The sequence below is a fragment of the Oryctolagus cuniculus genome, chromosome 3 (genome assembly GCF_051225735.1).
Source record: "Oryctolagus cuniculus isolate XC-2025 breed Fujian yellow rabbit chromosome 3, ASM5122573v1, whole genome shotgun sequence".
NCBI lineage: Eukaryota > Metazoa > Chordata > Mammalia > Lagomorpha > Leporidae > Oryctolagus > Oryctolagus cuniculus.
The window spans coordinates 62,164,433-62,188,373 of NC_142869.1; the positions used below are offsets into that span (position 1 = coordinate 62,164,433).

At 42.7% G+C, this 23,941-nt stretch overlaps 1 protein-coding gene across 2 annotated transcripts in view; it reads left to right on the top strand.

Annotated features, from left to right (window-relative positions):
* The window catches only part of CCDC141 (coiled-coil domain containing 141), a 202,735-nt gene extending 180,926 nt beyond the window's left edge, over window positions 1–21,809 (top strand). The window contains exons 19-24 of one of the 2 annotated variants that reach the window (XM_070070578.2): window positions 105–299; window positions 1,973–2,156; window positions 5,119–5,231; window positions 9,674–9,790; window positions 18,608–19,464; window positions 21,473–21,809. In XM_070070578.2, coding sequence (XP_069926679.1) covers window positions 105–299; window positions 1,973–2,156; window positions 5,119–5,231; window positions 9,674–9,790; window positions 18,608–19,464; window positions 21,473–21,740 — 1,734 coding nt within the window. In that variant the 3' untranslated portion in view covers window positions 21,741–21,809. The remainder of the gene's footprint in view (window positions 1–104; window positions 300–1,972; window positions 2,157–5,118; window positions 5,232–9,673; window positions 9,791–18,607; window positions 19,465–21,472) is intronic. The other variant, XM_070070581.2, reaches the window with a different exon arrangement.
* Window positions 21,810–23,941: the final 2,132 nt, after the last annotated feature.

The following is a 23,941-nucleotide window of genomic DNA, read 5'->3' on the forward strand; positions in this document are numbered from 1 at the left end:
AAGCCACATTTGTGGCGAAAGCTACAAAAAAAATTTTAAAATGTTTTTCTCTCACTAATATCACAAATAAAAATTGAATGCTGTTTTAAAACTCTTTTGTACAGGTTTTGAAAAGGAAAATAGAGAAAGTTGGTAATAGAATTTCTGATACATTCTTGAATTATCCAAGTAACAAAGTTAGTGTCCTTTTGGAAGCCATGAAGGATTTGCAAAAACATGTGGATGACTTTGACAAAGTTGTTACAGATTACAAAAGGAATTTGGACCTGATCGAGCATCTTCAGGAAATAATAGAAGAGGTATCTTGTAATGCTATCCTCTTTGTAATTTGTTCTTAAGGTTTATTTTATTTATATGAAAGGCAGAGTTACAGAGTAAGTGAGAGAGAGAGAGAGAGAGAGAGAGGTCTTCCATCTGTGATTCATTCCCCAAATGGCTACAAAGGCCAAGGCTGGGCCAGGCTGAAACCAGGAGCCAGGAGTTTCATCCAGGTCTCCCACGTGAATACAGGAGCCCAAGCACCTGAGCCGTCTTCCGCTGCTTTCCCAAGTGTACTAGCAGGAAGCTGGATCGGAAGTGGAGCAGCCAGGCCTGAAACCAGGCCCCTTGTGAGATGCCAGGGCCGTCCATAGGCAGTGGCTTACCCCGCAACACCCAGTGCTGGCCCCTCTTTTTATAAGGTTTTAAAAAATTATTTTGCTATTTTAAGACTGTTGCATTAGCTACTACTGTCATTAATTCTGTGACTCATACTCCTTTTCATGATTATTCCCATGAGATATTTTCCTAAAGTAGAATTGCTGGAGCAAAAGCAGCCAGTGGTTATAAGGTTTCCTTTATTATGTTTACCAATTTATCTTCAGAAAGGTTTCACCAAGTTACTTTAACCAGCAGTGTATGAGAGTGCACGTTTCTCCATAATCTCATCAGTTCAAGATATTTAACCATTATGAAATTATGTTAATTACTGGTCATCTGTTTAAAATAATCAAAATAGTTTGTTTACTTCACAGAAGTTGAAAATATTTAGGGAAAAGTGACACTGTGGTTTATGAAGTACAGAAAGTTATTGTTGGTGTTATTTTTGTTATTGTCAAGAGCATGAATTGTAGTGTATGCGTAAAATATGCAGAAGTTGCCAAGTGAGAGTTATCTCGTGCTTCATGGGGAAGAACCCCTGCACTTAAAGTTCTTGAATGTTCCTAGTTGTCCGCTGTTCTGAGGCGCACAGTGTCTAACAGAGTTGAGTGTTTAGGTTAAACTCCACTCTGGGGAGGTGAGCTGATCATTCCTCTGCTTCAGACCTGTAGGATTGCTGTGGCTCTGTGGCACTTGTTTAGAAACAGCTCCTAACAGGGTCTTGTGTCTCTGTTTCTCACCTGGCGTGAGTGCTTTGAGCCTGGCTCAGACATGCCTCCATCACAGTCCTTTATTTTCAGTTCTCCGCTGTGCTTTGAACATATGACTGAATGCCGTCTATTTAAAAAGGTGACACACTGTTTGTGGATGATATTTCCTTTATCCACAAGCTGAATCTCACTTTCAGAAGAGATTGTATTTATTAGAGAATCAGGCAATACTTTACTCATGTATTATTGATGAGAATATTGTGTCAACTCATTATGCTGCATTTCGAGTGCTTTGGCTTTTTTCTTTCCCTTTTGGGTTCCACTTAGTGCCAAATGCTTTTTTATGTTACTTGTACTTGCAGTTGTCCTCTCAGGGATTATATTTTAGGCAAACCTAAGAAGGTAGGAGAATCAAACATATTTCCCTACATTTCTTATTTCTGCCTCTACTATCCAAGTCTAAAAGTGTATGTTCATGATTTTTCTTTATTCTGACTTAGAAAGTTTGAAGCCCTTGGGAACATGAAGTTTGAGGAAGTTCAAGTGTAACACTCCGCTGGCTAAAATTAACTTTAGAAGGATGGCAGCTCTTGAATCTGTGCTTTGTCTCATTGTCGATTTAGTGTCACTTTTGGTATGAAGACGCAAGTGCCACGATTGTGAGAGTTGGAAAATATTCCGCAGAGTGCAAGACGAAGGAAGCCGTGGAAATTCTCCACCAGCAGTTCCAGAAGTTCATCACACCCTCGGTGCCGCAGCAAGAGCAGAGGCTCCGGGAAGTCACCGACCTGGCTCAGCGCTTGTATGGTGAGCTCTCGCCTAAGGTCGCCAGCGATTTGCCATTGAGCAGATCCATCGGGAACCTAATTCAAGACAGGCAGAGCAGAGCAGCAAGCCTTCCGGTCCTCACTCAACAACCTGAACAGGGAGCAGGCTCAGGGGAAAGAGCCTACAGCCAGCAAAGGCAAACCGTGGGGGCCAGAGGCGGGCATCGCACCACGGGAGGTTAAGCCCTACTGACTTAGCCACCTTGAAACATCTTTCTTCCCCTTTCTGTTCCCTGCCCTTCCTGTTGTTCATCTCCAGGGCAGTAAAACCAAGGCGGTACTCAACTTATATAGACAAAAATAATACTAATAAAATAAATAAAACCTAATTTCCCACCAGAATGATTCCTTGAAAAAACATTGAAATCCTGCAATACTTCACGTTGGCATAAAGCTGAGACTGATGTCTACGGCCCCCTCCTGCATAGGAGGGTTTGGCTCACAGATTTGAGGAAGAGCTGGACAATGTCCCTTGCCTTCCTCTTACTGTGGCACCAGTGGGAAGCCTCAACTCATCATCTCCCCGTCTGCTTCCCTGTCCCCTGTGATTAGGGGAGAGTACCGTTGTCAGCCTCAGAGGTCCTCCTTTTGGAGAGAGGACCCCATTTAAGACAGCCCTGGGTGACGTGCGGCCTCGAGGGCTCTGAGGAATCAGTGCCGTGCATCCCCTGCTGTCCGTCCTCTGAGACCGAGTCGTTCCCAATGACCAGGCAAATGTAGCCCAGAAAGAGGATAGCAGCAGGTGGCACGGCCTGCTGTTCTAGGGCTGCCTGCAGCTGCTGCTGGCTGTTTTCTTTTATAACATGAAGTTCTGTCTATGGACAGCCATAAAACTTTGACAAATGATGGCTCTCATGCTACTAATATTAAATTATTGAGTGAATTACTCATGATTTTCTAAAGGAAAAGGGTAGAAACATACAAGTAATAAAATATATTGGAGCTGGCATTGGAGTGTAGTGAATAAAGCTGCTGCCTGCAAGGCCGGCATCCCATATGGGCACCGGTTTGAGTCCCCAGATGCTCCATTTCTGATGCAGCTCCTTACTAATGGACCTGGGAAAGCAGAAGAAGATGGCCCAAGTGCTTGGACCCTTGCACCCAAGTGGCTGTTGCAGCCATTTGGGGAATGAACCAGCAGATGGAAGATTCTCTCTCTCTCTCTCTCTCTCCCCTCACTCCATCTGTCCATCCCTCTCTGTAACCTTGACTTTCAATAAATAAATAAATTAATTAATTATTCAAGAAATAGTAAAATATAGATGGAAAAATTACTAAAAACTACTATGACATCTCTTTGTTTTACTCTAAGTGCACTAAAAACCATTGCAGCCTCCCACTCTGCTCCCATGGTACTGTGTATGTTTCTTACTGTATTTTCACACTGTAGTGTGAACTCTTGTTTCTTTGTCTGTTTTCTCCACTGCAGGCAAGCTAAACATATTTCATCACTGTACTACAGTGCCTATTCCATTTCAGAGCATGACAAGTACTCACAAAGATCCGTAATTTCCCTCTCCTCATACATGATCCTGTGTCCTCCTCTGTATTCCTGGCTGATATCACCAGCTGACGTGTTACATGAGTATAATCATGTGTCTGTTGTCTGGATTTCCTTACCAGAGTATACGCTCACAGAAAGAAGCAATAGTGCCTGCTTCATGGCACATGCTGAGTGCCTACAGATGACTTACTGAATGCATAATTTGATTGAATACATGAATGGCATGAGTCTGCATTTGATCAGTATGAAAACCACAGTATATTTTTCAAAATTTCCATAAAGTGAGGTACTCACTGGCCATTCAAGCATTACTAAATCCCAAATTGTAATGCAAATCATTTATCTCAAAAAATATTTTGAGTATCTATTATGAAGACCAGCTGTTGACGTAAAGACAAGTGAGACCTAGTAGAATGCATTCAAGAAATCATAAGTTAGGCCTAAAAGTCATGATACGTTGAATGGAGTGAGAAAGTATGAAATGTGTTTGCTAGGGCTGCCGTACCAAACACCATTGACTGGATGGCCTCAGCAACAGAGTTTTGAGTCCTAGGGATTGGGACTTGTACATATGAATTGGGATGTGAGGAATGACACGTTTCAGCCCAGAGCATAGTGTACTACAGCTGGGCCTAGGCTGAAGAGTCAGACTGTGCTGGGTTTGAATCTGTATCCCTTCAATTATTGTTTGAGACAAAAAGCTCTTCTTGTAGTTCTGAAGTCTGGAAAGCCAAGAGCAAGGTGCTGGCAGGATTGCCTTCTGAGGACTCTCTTGGTTAGCACATGGCTGACCCTTGCTGCATCTTCATAGTCATTCCCCAGTGTCTACCTTCCTGCTTAGAAAGAGATCAGTCATATAGGATCAGGGTCCCCTCTGATCTTAATCACCTGTTTAAAGACCTTATCTATAAACACAGTTACAGCCTCAGGTCCTAGGGACTGGGACTTGTACATACGAATTGGGATGTGAGGGAAGACACGTTTCAGCCCGTAGCACTGTATACTACAGCCAGGCCTAGGCTGAAGAGTCAGATTGTGCTGGTTTGAATCTGTATTCCTTCAATTAGTGTTTGAGTCAAAAGCTCTTCTAGAAGCCTCTGGTCCCTCATTTGTAGCCACAAATGAGGACCAGTGGACTACAGGACTACAGATGAGCAACAGGACGACTGAGGATTGCATTAGAAAATGCTCTTGAAGTGCTTAGTCATAGGCAGATAATATGCTCTTACTACATGATAGCTATTTGTGTTCCTATCCAACGGAGAGACAGAAAATCCAGTTGGGAAAGATTAAGAACATTTTCACAGAGATTTGATATTTGAAGTAGACCTAGAACAGGAGGTAGGGCTTTGGTGACAAAAATATAAAGTAAGGGCTTTTTGTTTTTCCTGTTAAGGATTTGACACTTAAAAATAGTTTTATCCTTTCTCTTGCCCAGGCATGGAAGAAGGGCAGAGATATGCTGAGAAAATTGTGGCAAAACACAAAGAGCTTCTGGAGTCTGTTGGTGAATTATGTGGGTCTCTGACAGAGCTTGAAGAAAAACTGAAGGTAATTTCTTCTTCCTAGAATATGCATTTTCAAGTGATAGAAACAAAAAATGTGTTGATCCAATGTCTTCTTGTGGGCAGATATTCTGATAGAAATTCTCAAAGCACATAATGTACACATTTGTTTTGCAGCTTTCTAACCTAATTATTGGGGTGTTTCTCATAATTAATTCTGTTTCTTTCCCATCACTGCAGAGAAAACTATTGCTGGGAATGAGGGCTAAGCACAATGAAGGTATCTCACTTCCATTTTCATGGATCATATCCTGAAGGCTAAATGTGTGCCATTAGAGCCCCAGCGAAGTCTGTCTCAAGTAGCCGTAGGTTTTTGTTCATAAATAATAGATGTAATCTTTTTCCCTCCATCTTATGACACCAGAGAAAAGAAAATGAATCTTCTGGTGTTATAGTCATTGAACATTTAGCTTCCTGGGAATATTAAACCAATCATTATCACCTTCCACGGAATAAAACATAGATGGAAAAAATATCGAGAAAATGCTTATGTGTCTGTCTAGCGAAATGCAGTTAGAGGAGAAATGCACACGTTGTTTTGTCTATGTCGGGTTAAAAACTGGCTTGATTAATGTTGTTATTACAACTGACTGAAAGAACTGGTGATTTAGGTTGGGAGAATTGCAAGGTAAATCAGGGCAGGAGCTCTAGAGCAAAGCATGGCTGTGCAGGAGCAGCAGCTCCTCAGATTGTTAGACATTTGGCCGGGTAACTTGCTAACATCCCCAGAGTCATATTCCTGGCCTACAACATGGAGCACAGGGTAGTCCTGAGGATTGCATATGAAGACACCTAAGGTTTTGTTGTGATCCTGATGGTTATGGCGGTTTTGCCCTCCAGAGCGGAATTAAATTTATGTCTGTCAACCATTATTTTTTCCTGTTTCTATGTCTGAAACTTGAGGGCCAATTCCATTCCAAGTGTGTGAGTCTTTTAATTAATTGAATGCTCAACCAAATTATCTTTCTCCTTTGTTTAAGAACCTGGGGTGAGCTATGGCATAGCAGTTAGCGCACTACCTGGGATGCCTGTGTCCCATATCCCAGGATCAGGGTTTGAGTCCTGGCTCCGCTCCTGATTCCAGCTTCACTGCTGGGAGGCAGCAGGTGATGGTTCCAGTTGTTGGATCCTTGCCACCTGTGTCGGAAATCCAGCTTGAGTTCCTGGCTCCTGGCTTTGGTCTGGCCAGCTTCAGGTGTTGCAAGCATTTGGAGAATGAACAGGAGATGGGACATGTCTCTGTCTCTCTGTCTCTGTGCTTTTCAAATAAACAAAAGTAAATAAATACAAATTTTAAAAAAGAATCTAGATTTTTCAACTTTGCCATTTTAAATAAATAATACTACATTGAGTATCTTTGGGTGTAGTTTTCTCTGTATTTTCTATTTTACAAACCTACATATAAATCCTCCAAAGCGGATTTGGGAAAATAGTCATGAAATTGTTAATGTCCCATATATCAAGTTGCTTTCTGTAAATGTTGTGTGGTTGTAATTCCACTACTGATGTGGGAATGACTCATATGTCTTGTGTTAACTTTTTCAACATTCGTCACTGTCACTCTCTCCCTGCTTCTACCTCACCCCCTGAGGACCTGCTTTGTCTTCCAGTATGGAAGCTGAGCATCGCTGTTTCCTGTTTTGCATTCTTGCTTGCCTGCAACCTCCTTCCCGTTCGTTTTGTACATCTTCAACTGAATGAAATATTCTCTCCTCAAATGATACCTGTCTCTAGTTTTCCCTTTCACAGCTATTCTTCCCGAAAACCTGTTTTCAAAGCCTCCCCTCAAGTCTTCATTTCCCCCTTCCTCCTCCCTGTAGACAGGGTATTATACTCTCTTTCTCATTTCCAACCCAGCACTTGGATTCCCTCTCTTTTTTTAGAAAGATTTATTTATTTATTTAGAAAGCCAAGTGTCAGAGAGAGAGAGAGAGAGAGAGAAACAGAGATAGGTTCCATCCACTGGTTCACTCCCTGCGTGCCTGCAGCAGTCAGGAACTCCATCCAGGTTTCCCAGATGGATGGCAGGGATTCAGTACTCGGGCCACTGCCTTCCCAGGTGCATTATCAGGGAGTGAGATTGAAAGTGAATGAGCAGGGACTTGAACCGGAACCCGGATATGGGATGTGGGCATCCCAAGCTGCAGCATACATAACCCATGATGTCACAATGCCAGCCTGGATTCTCTTTCATACAAGGTGGGGGTCTCATAATTATACCCCAGTTAGCTAAAGGTCAGCTTAATACTAGATCTGCTAGTATCATTTTATATTTAAAACATTTCAGTACAAACTCTTTGTTGCCTGACAAGAGCAGTTCAGACTCAAAGTTTTCCAATATTCTGAGACTAATTAACTTTCTAAAACATTGTGCATTCATTGCAGTTTCTTTTTGTCCCATTGGTGTAGTACATTCCCCGGGCTTTCCTACTTCTAAACCTTTACTTTCAGTATATGGCCTGTCTCTGTTGATCAGAATTGAACCATCTCTGAAAGCCAGATCCAAGCATCGCCTCTTGCATTAGTTGTTCCTTAACTGCCAGCCATTTAGCTTGCTATAAACAATAGCACAGACCCAGGGGCTTATAAACCACAGAAATGTATTTCTCATAGCTCTGGAGCCTGAGAAGTCCAAGGTCAAGGTGTTGGCAGATTCCGGGCCTGATGAGGGTCAGCTTCCTCAATGACAGCATCTTCTCATTCTAATGTCTCCTGGTGGCAGTCTCAGGCCTCTTATAAAGGCACTGATCTCGTGCCCTGATCACCATTCAAAGGCCCTGCTGCCTAATACCATCACCTTATGGGTGATGATTTCCCCATACAGTATCTGGGCAGACGTGAACATCCAGACCATAATGATCTAGTGCAATTACCATTGCCACCCCAGCCACCCTACTTGGTTGTACTGAAGGAAAAAGTCTAGCCCTGCTCGGTTTAGTGTCCGACACCATGGTTAGCTCTGATCTTTGCCTTGCAAAGCAGGTTCTTGGGTAAGGTTTTGGCACATGTAATAAATGCACAAATAATTAGCACAGAGAGGAATTATTCAGTGGCTCAAAAAGGTTTGATTTCAGTGGGTTTGGAAAAGGGGGAGGGTCTCTCTAGCAAGAGAAAGAGGCATCCGTGCTATCTTTACGAGTTACAGACTAAACAAAAGCTTGTCGATGAATACTTAGCATTCCATACATGTTTGTGTGAAAAGAAAAAATGTCTAGTTCTTATGTTTTTAGGGTTGCTCTTATGGCTGTATTTCACAAGAATTATGAAAAACTGGATCTAGCAATTCCTGTCATGGATGAAATGGTGATAAAAATATTTTCTATTTGTATAGTAATTTGAGACTTACATATTTTCATTTATATTATCTCCAGTGATTTCCAAATGACATTGAGGTAGAAATAAGGCAAATGTTGCTTTTATGGCTTTAGAGGTGAAAGAGCAAGTTCAAAGAGAATAAAAGTACTTCACTTGGGCCCTGCAGTCAGTAGTGGTGGATATGGAACTGAAACTTAGATCCAGTTCAAAACCCAGCATTCTTTCCATAACAGCTGCCATTTTGGGATTAGATAGCAAATGTGTACTTGGGCCGAGTGACTCATCCAGTAATACGAACCAGGTTTGAGTTGAGACTGGAAGTCCAATCTCCCGAGTAGTATGACTCCCTAAGTCCCATGAGACAGCATACCCCTGTGCCTTGCTGAACACACTTGCTTCCCTAAAACTCAGACAGTGGCCAGGTTCCCAGCGGCATAGAGAATTATCCGTTGCAGCATAATCACTACCCTTAACTGGAGTGTTCTGCCCCCTGGGGTCCACATGGCTGCTTTCACCTTGACAGCATGTTCTTGACTCCATATAGTTTGCAAACCCTCACCACAATCACGACTAAAGCTGGGCCCGAGGAAATGCAGGATTAATTCATCTTCACCCACTGAGGCATCCTGTGTTCTCAAGGGTCTGCTTTCACTCCTGTCCCGGTGATGTTGCCTCTGTGTTTTCAAGAGGCTCCCGAACAGAACAGTTTCTTTGTGTAGATTCTCTGCGTCTTGCGTCTTCTCCACCAGAGACCTTTCACTGTCTCTCCCCCATTGCTGCGCCCCAGACTCTCCCACAGGTTTCAACTTCCACGCACAGTGACTCCTCTCTCTAGAGAAAGTGCCTGTTGGAGCATCCTATTGCAACGATTCCGTCTTTCCCGATGGGTCTTTGCATGACCAGTTTTCACTGGCAATGAACTTTATCAAAGGAGTGAGGCAGGAAGGGAGCTGTGAGCTTGAAGGGATAATGGTAGAAATCACATCACAGGTCCACATCAGACTCTTGCGGAAGACTTTTGTTGAAGGGTTGCAAAGAGCCACTGCTTTTCTTCCAGGTTTGTGTCTTCCATCTTTGCTGGCCCAGGCTTTCACTAACTGCTTCTTTGTACAGCAGGGAGATGTGTTAAAGATGAACCCACACTTGGAGGACTTCCATGAGCATTGCATTGACCTATTAAAGGAGCCAGCAAGAAATAAGCAGACGATATTCAGTGAAGGAAGGAACAAGGTAAAGAGAGCGCCTTAACCTCTGTTATTCCATATTTCTGCTTTGCCATTTTTTGGCATCATTGTGCATTGCACACTAAATGGGGCTGGGTGGGAAGTGGAGTCTTGTTTCCCGTATAAATGAAATTGCTGACTGTGAATGCACTGTGCCTTTCCTCCTGCCTTAATCCTGCCTACCCCCAGGTCCCTCTGCCTCCTGCTGCTTCCCTCTGAGTGCCTCCTACTGAACACCACAACCACAGCTCTTCATAGAGGTCATGCAAGGGCCGTTCAAGCACCATCCTGTGCTCCCAGGCTCCTTCTGTTTCTTCCACCTCTAACTGCCTTTCCTTTCGTTCTTTTCATTTTCTTATTACTTAAAAAATTTATTTTTAAAAGCAGAGAGAGATCTTCCATCCCATTGATTAGAATTTGATCCACTTTCAAATTTGCTTCTATTCTGTCACATTGTGAAACTATGACTTTTATTGTTTTACCTATTGTAAAACCTAAGTATATGAAATTAGATTGTATTTTGTTCCCATTGAATCAACCTCTAATGTGATATTCCCAGACACATGCACTGAAACGTAGACTCCACCAGAATATGCACACTAAAGTATTTAAAGAAATGCTTCAATTAGTCTAAAACTTAGACATTTACAGATTAATTCGCAAAAGCACAAAACCTGCAAGTACAAAATGTTAGTGTACAGCCTTGTTTCCAAAGCGTGACTGACATCACAGAGTCCTTCTGGGCTTTCGGCATTGGTTGTCCCCTCTCTTTTCATAGCTGCAGGATGATAAGTAGCTTTTAGCTTTGTGCTCTGCCAAGTTAGCCTGGCCCCAATGTCTCTCCTGGGGAAGTACAGGAGCAGTAGCACCAACATTATTCTCAACTTCCCTCAGTTGATAAAATGTACATCTTGTGACATAAGACAAGCAAACAAAAGCCAAACAAATAAAACCACTCTCTATTTGTTGTGGCCGTTATTTCATTGAGCGAGATCTATAGTTTCCTGAAGTTCAGGCAGTTCTTATAATTTTATAGGTCCTTTTCTGCAGGTTAAGTCTATGTCAAGGTCATCAAATATGATTAAGCAGGTAAATATTGTGGTACGGCCTTGAGCTACTTAAACCCCAGTTCCTTTCTGAGTCGAAGGAAAGCTATCCAACCTTGATCCTCTTGGTCAGGGTTCGTCTTACATCAAATGCTCCTTGGTTACTCCGATTGCTCTCAATCAGGGTTTCACAGTCCCAACGTTATTGGCGTATGTGCCAGAAAAATCCATTGCAGGGGTTGTCCTCTGTGTTGTGGAATGTTCATGAGCAGCCCTGGCCTCTCCCCACAAGATGCCAGTAACACCACCATCCCCTGCAGTTGTGACAATCAAAAATATCTACAGACACTGCCAAGTGGCCTCTGGGGAGCAAAACCACCCCTGATGGGGAACAAACAACAGGTTAAAATGATGAGAAATAGGAGCCAAGTGTTGTGGCACAGCAAAGTAAGCACTACCTGGGCCACTGGCATCCATCAAGTCCTGGCTGCTCTGTTTCTGATCCAGCTCCCTGCTACTGCACCTGGAAAAGCAGCAGATGATGGCACAAGTCCTTGGGCCTCTGCACCCACGTAGGGGACCCAGCTGGAATTCCACACTCCTGGCTTCTGTCTGGTTATTACAGCTATTTGGGGGTGAACAAGATGAGGGGAGATGGGTTTCTCTCTCCCTCTTTCCCTCTCTCTGACACTCTGCCTTCCAAAAAAATAAATGTTTTATACCTCTTCAAACCAGTGGTTAGGAATGTTATACTTCTATAGTTTTTTTAAAAATTTATTATTCATTTTAAAATCAGAGTTTCACAGAGAGAGACGGAGAGGCAGAGAGAGAGAGAGAAGTCTTCTATCCCCAATTGACTGAAATGGCCAGAGCTGCACTGATCCGAAGCCAGGAACCAGGAGCTTCTTCCAGATCTGCCATGTGGGTGCAGGGGCCAAGAACCTGGGCCATCTTCTGCTGCTTTTTCAGGCCATAGCAGAGAGCTGGATAGGAAGTGGAGCAGCCGGGACTCGATCCAGTGCCTATATGGATGCCAGCACTGCAGGCGGAGGCTTTACCCACTACACCACAGCACTGGCCCCAAAAACTACTATCGTTTTAATGATCTGTGATTACTTTAAAATTTACTGTATATGGGTGAAATGGTTATTTTTCCATTCAATTATTATTTATAGCCACAGTCTATATTCCCACTAAACTATGGTCTTTTTGCTTTATACTTTTTAAATTTCTTATTTTATGAGATAGTAAACCTTTTTACTGTGATGTTCTCTCAAAAATTAGAAAAAAGAAAGGGAGAAGTAAGGTGGGTATGAGGTAGAGAGGGGAAGGAAGGGAGAGAGGCAGGGAATATCATTATGTTCCTAGAGTTGTATCTACAAATCACATTGAATGTGATAAAAAACTAATTAAAAATAAATAAAAATATATTTACTAGGAAAAAACCATACCACATTTTCTTAACTAAGTTTCTGGAAGTTCTAAATCTAATATCATATTATTAATTTTATTTAATGATCAGCATTTTCCTACATGATGAACCAACCACATTTACAAAAAAAATCAAAAGCAAAATTAGTACTACCCAAAAAAAAAAAAAAAACCTCATATATACTTAGGAAAAGTATTTTTCTTGCTTTGATTTATTTTCTTATTGAAGAAATAAATTGCTTTAAATAAAAAAAGCAAGATCTGCTTTCATTGAAAAATCTTTTATTTTAGTATAAGATAAAAAGATAGCTTGTCAATCATTCAGTATGAAAGTGCAGGTCCACAATTAAAGCTGTCAAGGATTCCAGGAGACTGGCGCAGTCAGCACAGACAGCATAATAAGAGGGTGGCAGTAAGCTTCACTTTTAAGCAGCTCAATCGCATTTACCCTCTTATTGCCTGTCTTATTTGTATATAGGTCGGGTATAATCGTTCCTCAAAACACCATGTGGGCAGATAAGAAGAAGCACCAAATCACTGCTTCTCTGGGAATTCGTGCATTTAATTCTGATACCTTTAAATGATGTTAATCTTCCTAATGAAATTATTAATCAGAAAGTCCAGTTCTGCAAACCGAATACAAGAATAGGATTGTCACAGGGAGTTTATCCTGGAGATGGCAAAGTGTTTCTCATTTTTCTGATCCAAAAATGCAGCAGGTGGGATTGGACAATCCAGTACATGCCGTGCGTACAGCCCTGCTGACAGATGGGTGGTGGTGGTTTATCCCACCGTGGGTGCTGAAACGAAATCCACAGTGCTATCTCAAAACCCCTGGGGCTCAATGGAGGCGCAGAGTATTAAGAGACTCTCCCGAAGTCAGGGAGCTCTTTAGTGGAAGCGAGGGTTTGATGCCGATCTTCAGAGCCTTCGCACTACAGGAGATTCAGCAATGATCTGATCCGATCTCATTTTACACTTGAGGAGACTGAAGCGAAAGAAGATTCGCTACTTTTTGGTTTCCCAAAATCACACACATGCAGAAGACCCAGTTCTCTGGAGTTTCAGCCACGTCCCTTCTCCAGCAGAGCAAAGGGGAGCACATAACATAACTAAGCTGTGATGATGCTCTACATCTCCATGCCAACCTTTCCCTCTCCCCTTTCATCTGTTTACAGGAGGATTAACAAGGCAGCCCCATGGAAGCAGTTGTATACCAGACAGTGCAGTGGGGTGTTCCCCTCAGACCGAGGAGGACAGTCTCTGGTCCTCTGGATCTCCTGGCAGGAGGGGGAAGGTGCTCTGGCAACACTTGGGCTGGCAATAGTTGAGGAGAAAAAGTGTTCTTTATCACACTTCTCTTCCTGTCTCTTTTACCTTGCCCATCCCAAGTATCCAAAGGTACAAAGTCACCTCTTGGCTGTTCAGAGTGCCCTGCTAAAACCTTCTCCAGAAATGCTTTTCATAGATGTTTTGGAAGGTGAGGTTTTGTGGTATTCCTTTTGATTTACCAAATTGGTGGCTCCCTGTTCTATGAGTTTTGAGAACTGGTTCTGCCCACCTAGTTGGAGGGATGTTGAATACCGTTACATTCGCCTTTCCACACACTCTGGCCACATGCCAGTGATTGAAAATTCAGCTGATTCTGGGAGTCGGTGGAAATGAAAGTTCAGGAATCCTGACAGAGGTAAGACCTGAGGCTATAGTTTCAGGGATCACCAAACGTTTATTGACCTGTAGATACAAACATGGAAGACATCTTTGAGGGGGTGAAAAAAAGCATATAAAGAAAATTATGGAACTTAAAGACATATGTCATTCATATACTTGGCAGATAAGAAAAGAAAAGGCATTGACAAAGATGACAAAGAGCCACCATGGAAATAAGAGAATGAATTTGAGAGCTTAGTTATATTTTGGTGAATTAGGTCAGACTTTCTTGGCAATTGTGTTGGAAGTCATCAGCCTATTACAAGTACTCCCTATCTGTATTGAGGCATGCAGACTTTTTTGCTCCAAAATGTTCACTTTTATTCTGATAGCAAACATGATCTCATGATGGGGAGTTATGGGGGGAAAGTTAGTATGTATGAGTTGGACATCACTTTCATGAAAAAAAGACCCTAGATAGATCTATAAAACTCTGACTCAATGATTGATTGATTGATTTGAAAGGCAGAGAGAGTGTAGAGACAGAGAGATCTTCTGTCCGCTAGTTTATTCCCTAAATGGCCTCAACAGCTGGGAGGTGGGCCAGACCCGCCAGAAGCTAGGAGCCAGGAACTTCTTCCAGGCCTCCACATGGATGCAGAGGCCCAAACTCTTGGGCCATCCTCTGCCACTTTCCCAGGCACATTAGCAGGGAGCTGGATCAGAAGGGAGACAGCCAGGATTCGAACTGGCCCAATATGGGCTGCTGTCATCCCAAGCAGTAATTTAACCCACTAAGCCACAACACTGGCCACTGTGTAACTTTTTTTTGTTTGTTTTTGACAGGCAGAGTGGACAGTGAGAGAGAGACAGACAGACAGAAAGGTCTTCCTTTTGCCCTTCATTCACCCTCCAATGGCTGCCGCGGCCCGCGCTGCGGCTGGCGCACCATGCTGATCTGATGGCAGGAGCCAGGTGCTTATCCTGGTCTCCCATGGGGTGCAGGGCCCAAGGACTTGGGCCATCCTCCACTGCACTCCTGGGCCACAGCAGAGAGCTGGCCTGGAAGAGGGGCAACCAGGACAGAATCCGGCGCCCCGACCGGGACTAGAACCCGGTGTGCCGGCGCCGCAAGGCGGAGGATTAGCCTAGTGAGCCACAGCGCCGGCCTCACTCTGTAACTTTTAAAAGTAGTTACTATAAAATCCCATAACGCCTTAAAAACTGAGAAATTACTTGTATTTGAGGATACGGATAGAAGTGCCAAGAGCCAAATGGATTTACTTGGAGTAAAACTTATTCATTAAACTCACCTTATTTTGCTTGCAAAGATGATTAGTTAATGTGTCACTTTATGTTAGTGCTGTAGGCATAATGTATTGTGATTTCAGGAAGTCATCTGATAAACACACTTAAGATGTCTCTGCTACGATAAGTAGAGAAATGTGAGCTGAGTGAGAGTTTGGTCAGGTTATAATTATACCCAAGAGTGTTAAGTAGTTCATCAATGTCAATGTGGAAGATAATCTGCCTTAGGGAGCTATCTGGCTTTGTTCTAAACTGCAGTGCGCACTTTAATCAGTGGTGTCAGTGGACAGAGGAGTTAGAACACTTTAATTGACTAAAGACCTAGAATGAACAAATGGCCCCATGTGGTTCTTATAAAAATAAAAAAAGAACTATGCAATCACTTTAATAAAAACATATCCTATAAATCAAGAAGATGATGACTCTACTGATTACTACCCATCTGGATGTTAAATCAATTGTAGAAATAAGTATTGGGGGAGGAAGTAAATTAATAAGTTGAAATGTTTCCAGGAAAAGACTTGAGAAACTCTCTCTCTCTCTCTCTCTCTCTCATTGTTAGTATAAAATACCTGACAGCATTATTTTCTGTGAAAGCTACTTCTGTATTTTAAGAATTTTATGAAGTGGAAATAAAATAGGACTCAGTAAGCAGTGAAATTGGATGAAGAACATGGTTGGGACTTTCCTGTGGTTTTCCCACAGCTTCATGCCTCATTGAGACAGACTTGCCAGGGAGTCACTTGGAGGCACAGCCAGACAGCCACAGGCTCCCCTCAGCTTAGAGCCGGCCAAACATTCCCAATGGGTGCAAGGCAAATCCCACAAGAGGAGCTCAGACACAGCTCGGTATGCTCAGTTCCTAATTCCAAACCCTCACTTAAGTAAGCCAGAGGCTGCCCAGGAGGAATTAAGTGGGGATAATGGCTTGGACTTTTATTCAAGTTTCCCCTAAGCTAGTGGTAATGTTTAGGCAGTTTCATAACATTACTCTTCAGCAGAGAGATGTGGGTTACTTGAAAAAGTCATTATGGAGTAGTCCATCCCCAATAGCCCTCGGGTCAACCGATGCCCCTGCTCGTCATGCAGGGGTCTGCAGCCCCACAAGAGTCAGATCTCCCAGAAGGGGAGTGAGTGAGATGATGAAGCTTCCAGGAGCTGACGCTGGAGAGGAGTGGACGGTGTTGAGCACAAACAGTGAAATTGTAGGACCAATTCTCCATGCATTTCAAGAGCTGTTAAACTAGGAAAGCAATTGGGCTGCTTCAGGAGGCCAATTCAAAACCAGCGGAGGGACTGCAGGAAGGCAGACCTTTGCTAATTGTAGAAAGGTAGTCTTAACGCCAGGCGGACATCAAATCCTCAAAGAAGGCACCCATTCAGGAAATCTCTTCAAATAGAGGCTTCCAGAACGCTGTAGAAGACATTCTTAGACTGAATAGGCACTTGGATCAAAGTCCATAGCAGAAGGAAAATAAAAATTGTACTTTCAGCGAGAGATAGAGTCACCAAGTTAAACTATGATAGGACAACGTAAAGAAGGTATGGTGTTTGATAATTTATTTTTTTTAACGTGAGAGACTTTTAAGAAGTACTAGGTCTTATAACTAGCTTTCTTTTTTTAAGATTTATTTTATTTATTTGAAAGAGTTTCAGAGAGAGGGAGAGGAGGGAGAGGGAGAGAGAGAGAGAGAGAGAGAGAGAGAGAGAGAGAGAGAGAGAGAAAGGTCTTCCATCTACTGGTTCACTCCCCAAATGGCCTCAACAGCCTGAGCTGATCTGAGGCCAGGAGCCAGGAGCTTCTTCCGGGTCTCCCACATGGGTGCAGGAGCCCAAGGACTTGGGCCATCCTCTTCTGCTTTCTCAGGTGCATCAGCAGGGAGATGGATTGGAAGTAGAGCAGCTGGAACTTGAACTGACACTTCAGGTCCGGGCTTTAACCCGCTGCACTACAGCACAGTCCCTTACATCCAGCTTTAAAACTTTCAAGGAAAGCACTTGCTCTGTGCCAGGTTTATGCTTTCTCTGAGGACAGCTCATCTCTTAGAGACAGTAGAAGGAACACTATTTTGCTTCCACTCTTCAACCTGAAAACATTGATTTTCTCAAAGATCACTTATAAGATATATGTCAAGAGCAGGACAATGGGGTACAATTTCAAACTCAAAGTCAAGAGATAATTTTCTTATGTGCATGTAGTAGCAATAGGACAAAAATCAATACATGCTATTTAGGTAAAAGGGTACTCAGATACTAATAAAAGACACAGCAAGTAGATATAAAACAAGCAGGTTGAAGTCAATGAGACATCTTTCAGCTCCAATGTTCCTTTGAGTCTATGGTAGAAAGAACATGTAAACCTCTTCTGAAACTAGAAAGGGACAAGAATTAATGGGTAGAAGTAGTACCATCCACGGCTGCTAGCAGAGCCCATGTTCCATATGGGGCAGAGAGCTAAGTGGCCAGAGATTCTCCATTGCATATTGCTGTAGTCTCTGGAGAAGGGATCCAACTCCCCTGCCAGGCCATCATCTCCACGAATGTGGAGACTGTGGCTGCTTAACACATTATCCTTCTAATACCTACCATGGTATTAGATATCTAATACCTACCTAGTAGGTGCTTAATAATTTTTTTTACTCCAAGAATAAAACTAAAGGGCTTTCAGAAAATAAAATCAGTCATGAAGAATGGCTTTCTTCTGTGGTACCTGGAGTAGTCAAAATGAAAGGGAGAGAAAGCGTCCCAGGGGCTGGATCCGGGGAAGAAGGCAAATGGGAAGTTGGTGTTTAATGGGTCCGTGGTTTCAGTTTGGGGGGGTTGAAGAAATTCTGGAGATGGATGGTGGTGATGACCACATTGTACGGTGAGTGTGTAATCACTGAACTGTTTACTTAAAATTGGTGAAAATGGGAAATTGTAGTTTTTAGCATTTTTTTAAAAAAGAAAGGCTTTCTTGAGAGAGATGAAGTGTTATTCTGGGAGCATCCGAGCCCACTTACCAAGGAGGGGAGTAGGCTTCAGTGTTTGGAACTCTGTGTTCACACAGAGCGTAGACGTAGCGGAAACACAAGCAGGCAGAACTTGCTGGGTGCGGAGATTCCTCCGACCATGGTTCAGGAGACACTGATCCACTCCAACCTGGTGTTTAGAGGTGAAAACCAGGGCTTTCTCTGTCGTGCTTCCCAAAGCCTGCCCTTCTCCCTCAGATCCGAGGCCACTTGAGCAACTCCCTCGTCATGGGGGCACTGTCCCCAGAGGAGAGGGCCCGGTGGTGCCAGCCACCAAGCTTCACCTCCAGTCTGTGAATGCTGCTGCATTTCACTCTTACTGGAACCCAGGAGAAGCAAGCGAACGACTAACGCCGCTGTGGCTTTTCTCTCCTGAAGGGTCAGGTGCAGGTGGCAGACGTTTTGGTCACCGATGGATCAGAGGAAGAGCGGCTTCCACGGGAGCTGAAGCAGCTGGCCCCTGTCCAAGAGGGTGGCCTCCAAGACCTGCTCCTGCCTGAGGACGTGCTGTCAGGAGAGGAATCTGAGTGTGTCTCCCCAGATGACATCTCTTTGCCCCCACTCCCGAGGAGCCCCGAGTCCCCGCTGGCACCATCTGACATGGAGGTGGAAGACGCACATAGCTCCTACTCCCCCGGCCTGCACACCAGCACCTGTAGGATGCGGACCGGGGCCAGCAGTCCCGGGGAGGCCCAGGAATCTGTTCTTCCTCCGCCTGCTGCTTTCGCTGATGCATGCAGTGATAAGGGAAAAGCGTTTTCAAGTCGTTTGGAGAGGCCTTGCCCCCAGTTCGAATGGGAGCCCCCAGTAACCTCAGGAGGATTTCTGGAAAAGAGTCCTGCCTCATGCAAATTCAGTGCTAACCATCCAGAGAGCATGCTGAGGGCAGTGCATGCCGGGGCCTCCCAGCAGCACCCTCCTGCTCCGGGGAGTTTGCTAGAGACGTGGGGGCAGATGCATGCTGATAATAACGCCACTAAACCCCGAGAGCGGCTGCATGCTGTGCCTGACGCCGTCTCCAGCCTCAGGTCCCCATCAAGCACCAGCCAGGGCTGTCAGAGGCAAGTGGTTCCCCGAGAAGAAATTAGACGCACATCAGCAAAGAACAGAGTGGTCAGCCTAGCTGGCCAGGCTCCGCACTTCTCCAGGCTCCTGTCTAATGTAACTGTCGTGGAAGGTTCTCCAGTGACTTTGGAAGTGGAAGTGACAGGATTTCCAGAGCCTACACTGACATGGTGGGTAGCCTACAATGACAAACCATAAATAGAAGCACATAGAACCCCTGAGAAAAATCACATTGTGTGCACTAACTTCTGCTTTGGGGCTAGCTGACTAACATTCTGTGTCACTGCCATTCTGCATGGTTCTCACTTAGACCCCCAACTCTCTTGAGTAGCAGCATGGTTAATATCTTAAGGGAAAAATTGCTATATAAAATAATGATTGGACAGACTCCAAAAGTACTGTACAATGGGTTGTGTTTGTGTTTGTTTTCCTTTTGGTTCAACATTCCACATTTCTAAAGAGTGGGTTGAGATTCTTTCCCATTGTCTCTTGCTACATAAGCCTGGGAATTTCTTGGTTTAACCTCCTGTGTACAATTAAGCATAAGAATTTGGGTTTTTTCCTTTCTTTCCTTTACCTCTTTTGCCTTCTCCATCTTTTTGAACGGTCATGCTTGCCACCTTTGTTAATGTTTGTTTGTTTTCCTAAGATTTCTTTTTATACATTTCTTCAATACGAGAAGCGGAATAAAATATTTCTTTCACAGTTATTCCAGGTGACAGGTAATAAACCCATTTTTGAAAGGCGGTGTAATAACTGAGCTGTGAAAAACATGATTTCATTTTGCAGACATCATTCATTTTCTAGCCTATTTGTTTTGGTAAAAGGAAACTGTGTATTACGGATTTGGAATCACATACTGGTAGTAACAAGAACAGCAATCCTAACTTTTTCAATATGTGGGTTACTTTGAAACATTTAAGGATTGTTCGTATTTAAGTAGATTGATTTGGGGACAAATCTACAGGCATGTGAGAGTGAACTTACAGAATACTTATAAAGTACAATTATTGTGTGTGCCCACTGATGGTACTCAAAATGAATTGGTTACTTAAGCAACTTAGGAGAAAAATTGGGCTTCTAAAATTATAAAAGAAACTGCACATGTGCTATACTGCAGTTACACCATTTTATTTTGTGGTTTTTTACAGTTGCATGTTTTTTACAAACAAGGAATTTCCTATTTATGAATTAAAGAGATATTTAATGCCTTATTAAATATCAATTCACCTCAAAGGAAAATGTTGTCTGAAGTGTTTTTATCTACACAAACAACTTGGTTAATATACATGGTTGAAGAACCATTGTAACATAGCGGAAAACATTTCTCTGTAGATTCACAACAATTTTGTTCAATTAACAATTGACAAATTTATCAGGGAATCATACTAAGACACTCAGAAAAGTAAAAAGTTTTCCCTTAGGCAATAAGAACAGAGAATTGTCCGTGTTTGCCACGAGACCTTCCTTGCCATGGAAATGTGTGTGTATAAATAAATAAGAGTCAAGAATATACAAAATAAACAAATTATCTGCCTTATAAAAAGGTGCAACTACTTTAGAAATATGTCAGTGACACTTAAAATAATTTGAAGCTTTTTTCACCCTCTAATGAAATTAATGCCCAGCAATCAAATGAGCCTATTTCACCAGGACATGGTGTATAAGTACCTGGCTTCATCACAGCACATTTGAACTATCACGTGGATCTTGGGGCATGAATTTGTTGGGGCAGACGAGTCTCCCTCCAATGCAGATTCCAGGGAGTCACCAGCTGCTATTCCATAGCTGCGGGAAGAATGTTGCAGGCCAATTATGAGGGTGCCTTTTCACATTCACATTGTTGCCATGAGCAAATGGTGGCCCAGTGTGACCAGATGGTCTTGTTTTTGAAGAGGAGCTGGAATCTGAATTTTCATATGCAATATTCCAATTGTTAAGCATTGTCAAAAAATTCAATTTTTAAATTCATGGGCCAAGCCAATCACCATTGTCACCAGTTGCCCACCTCTGCCTGACTGATAAACAGCCTCACTGGGATCTGCTTAGCTGCAAAACGCCTGCTGGTGCTAGAGAATAACTTCAGTGGTCATGGGCCTGTTCGCGGTTGTTGTTAGCACTTGGACACGATGTAAATGAGCAATAATTCTGACTTTAAAAACTGACTCTTTGCTTCAGGTACAAGGAGGGCCAGAAATTGTCTGCAGATGAGCACTTGCAGGTTGTACGCAAGGAGACAAGGCACTCAGTGTTCATTCCAAAGGTATGCAAGGGAGATACAGGCCTGTATGTGGCTTGGGCCCAAAACTCCAGTGGAACTCTCTCCTCGCATGCTATCCTCCACGTGACAGGTAACTGCAGGCCACCGATCACAAGAATTAACTGGGTAACGCTGGGTGTTATCTATCTTAGTGTATCCCTGATATACTGGCTGCTCACTCAGTAACTCCGGTGTTAACGTGAACGGACGTCTTTCTTGCAACCTGAAGGGACAGCACGGTTCTTTTACACGAAACACCCCACAACAAGTGTACCTCTACTCTGGCCATTTTGCTTGTTTGGCTAATACCACTACTTGGAAAAATAATCAAATTTTCTCTAGCATTTAATGTGTTTGAGGAGCCTTATAGTGAGTAAGAATATTTTTTGTACTCTTAGGAAGACATGTGTTCAATATAATACATCGCAAAGTTCTATTTATTGCCTCTAAATATTTTGAATCTTTAAAAATCTTAGTTAGCATGTAATACTTGCGCATTGTCATAGGTTACCATGCAATATTTCAATACATGTGTAAAGTATAAAGTGATCCAATCAGGCAGTTAGCATTCCGTGTCTTTATCTTGTGTTTGGAGCCTCCTAGCCCTCTCTTCCAGTTCTTTAATCAGTATATGATACATTATTGTGAACTACAGTCACCCACGGTGATGTGGGACACCAGTTCTTATTACTTCTAACTGTGTCATGTTTTCCGTCATCCATCAGCACTCCCCCTACTCTTCCAAGCCTCCAGTAACCACTAATCTGGGTTCAGATGAGTTTTATTAAGTCTCCACATAGGGGAGAGAACATGCAGTATTTGTCTGTCTTTGTTTGGCTTATATCATTGAACATAATGACTTCTAGTTCCACACACATTTTGCTACAAATGTCAGGATTTCATCCATTCATTCTTTTTTTAAAAAAATATTTATTTTTTTGAAAAGCAGAGTTATAGAGAGAATAAGAGAGAGAAAGAGACAGGCAGACAGGAGAGAGGAGATAGAGGGGAGAGAGAGAGCTTCCATCTGCTGCCTCACTCCCCAAATGGCCACAGAGTTGGGGCTGAGCTAGTCTAAAGCCAGAAACCTGGAACTCCATCCAGGCCTCCCACATAGGTGGCAGGGCTGCAACTACTTGGGCTGTCTTCTGCTGTCTTCTTAGGCACTTTGTCGGGGAGCTTGATTGGAAGTGGAGTAGTAAGGACTCCAACCAGTTCCCATACAGGCTGCCTGCATGGCAGGTGATGACTTAACCCACTGTACCACAATGTGGGCCCTAGGTTTCCTTTTTTATGACTGAATTCCAGTGTGTACACATGCCACATGTTCTTTATTCATTCATCCATTGATAGATAGCTAGGTTGATTCCATATCTTGACTTTTGCACATTGTGCTACAGTGGACAGGGGAATGCAGTTATGTTTTTCATATGCTCATTTAATTTTCTTTGAGTGTATTCTCAGAAGTGGGATAGCTAGATAATGTGGTAAATCTATTTATAGTTTTCTGGGGAATCTCCATACCATTCTTCATAATGATTGTATCAGTTTACATTCCTACCGACCATGTATAAAGTTTCTTTTTCTCCACATCTTCACTAGCCTTTGTTTTTTTTTTGTCTTTTTGATAATAGCCATTCTAACTGGAGTGAAATGATACATATGCATTTCCCTGGTGGCTAGTGATATTGAGCTCTTCTGCATGTATTTGTTGGCTATTGTGAAATGTCTATTTAGATCCTTTGTCCAGTTATTCACTGGATTTTTTTGTCCTTGAGTTTTTTAATTCCTTACATATTCTAGATGTTAACCCTTTGTCAGATGCATAGTTTACAAATATTTTCTCTATTCTGTCTTTTCACTCTGTTTATTATTTCCTTTGTTGGGCAGAAGCTTCTAAGTTTTCTACAATCCAATTTACCTAGTTTGGCTTTTGTCGCCTATACTTTTGGTGGCCTTATTAAAAAATTGTTGCCTGTAATAATGTCTTAAAATGTTTATCCTGTTTTTTTCTTCTAGTAGTTCCTAGTTCTGATTTTACATTTAGGACTTTGATCTAGTTTGAGCTGACTTCTCTGTAGGGTGAGCAATAGGGAGGGTCTAACTTCAGTCATCTGCAAATGGATATTCAGTTTTCCAGCACCATGTATTGAAGAAAGTACCCTTTTTTGAGTGTATTTTTTGGTGCTTTTGTTGAGAATGAGTTGAGTCTAGAAATGGATCAATTTGGATTCATTTCTGGGATCTCTGTTGTGTTCCATTGGTCATTGTGTCTGTATTTATACCAGCAGTATATTGTTTTCATACAGTGACTGTACTGTGCCTTGAAATCTGGTATTGTGATGCCTCCATCTTTGTTCTTTTAGTTCACGATTGCTTTGGCTACT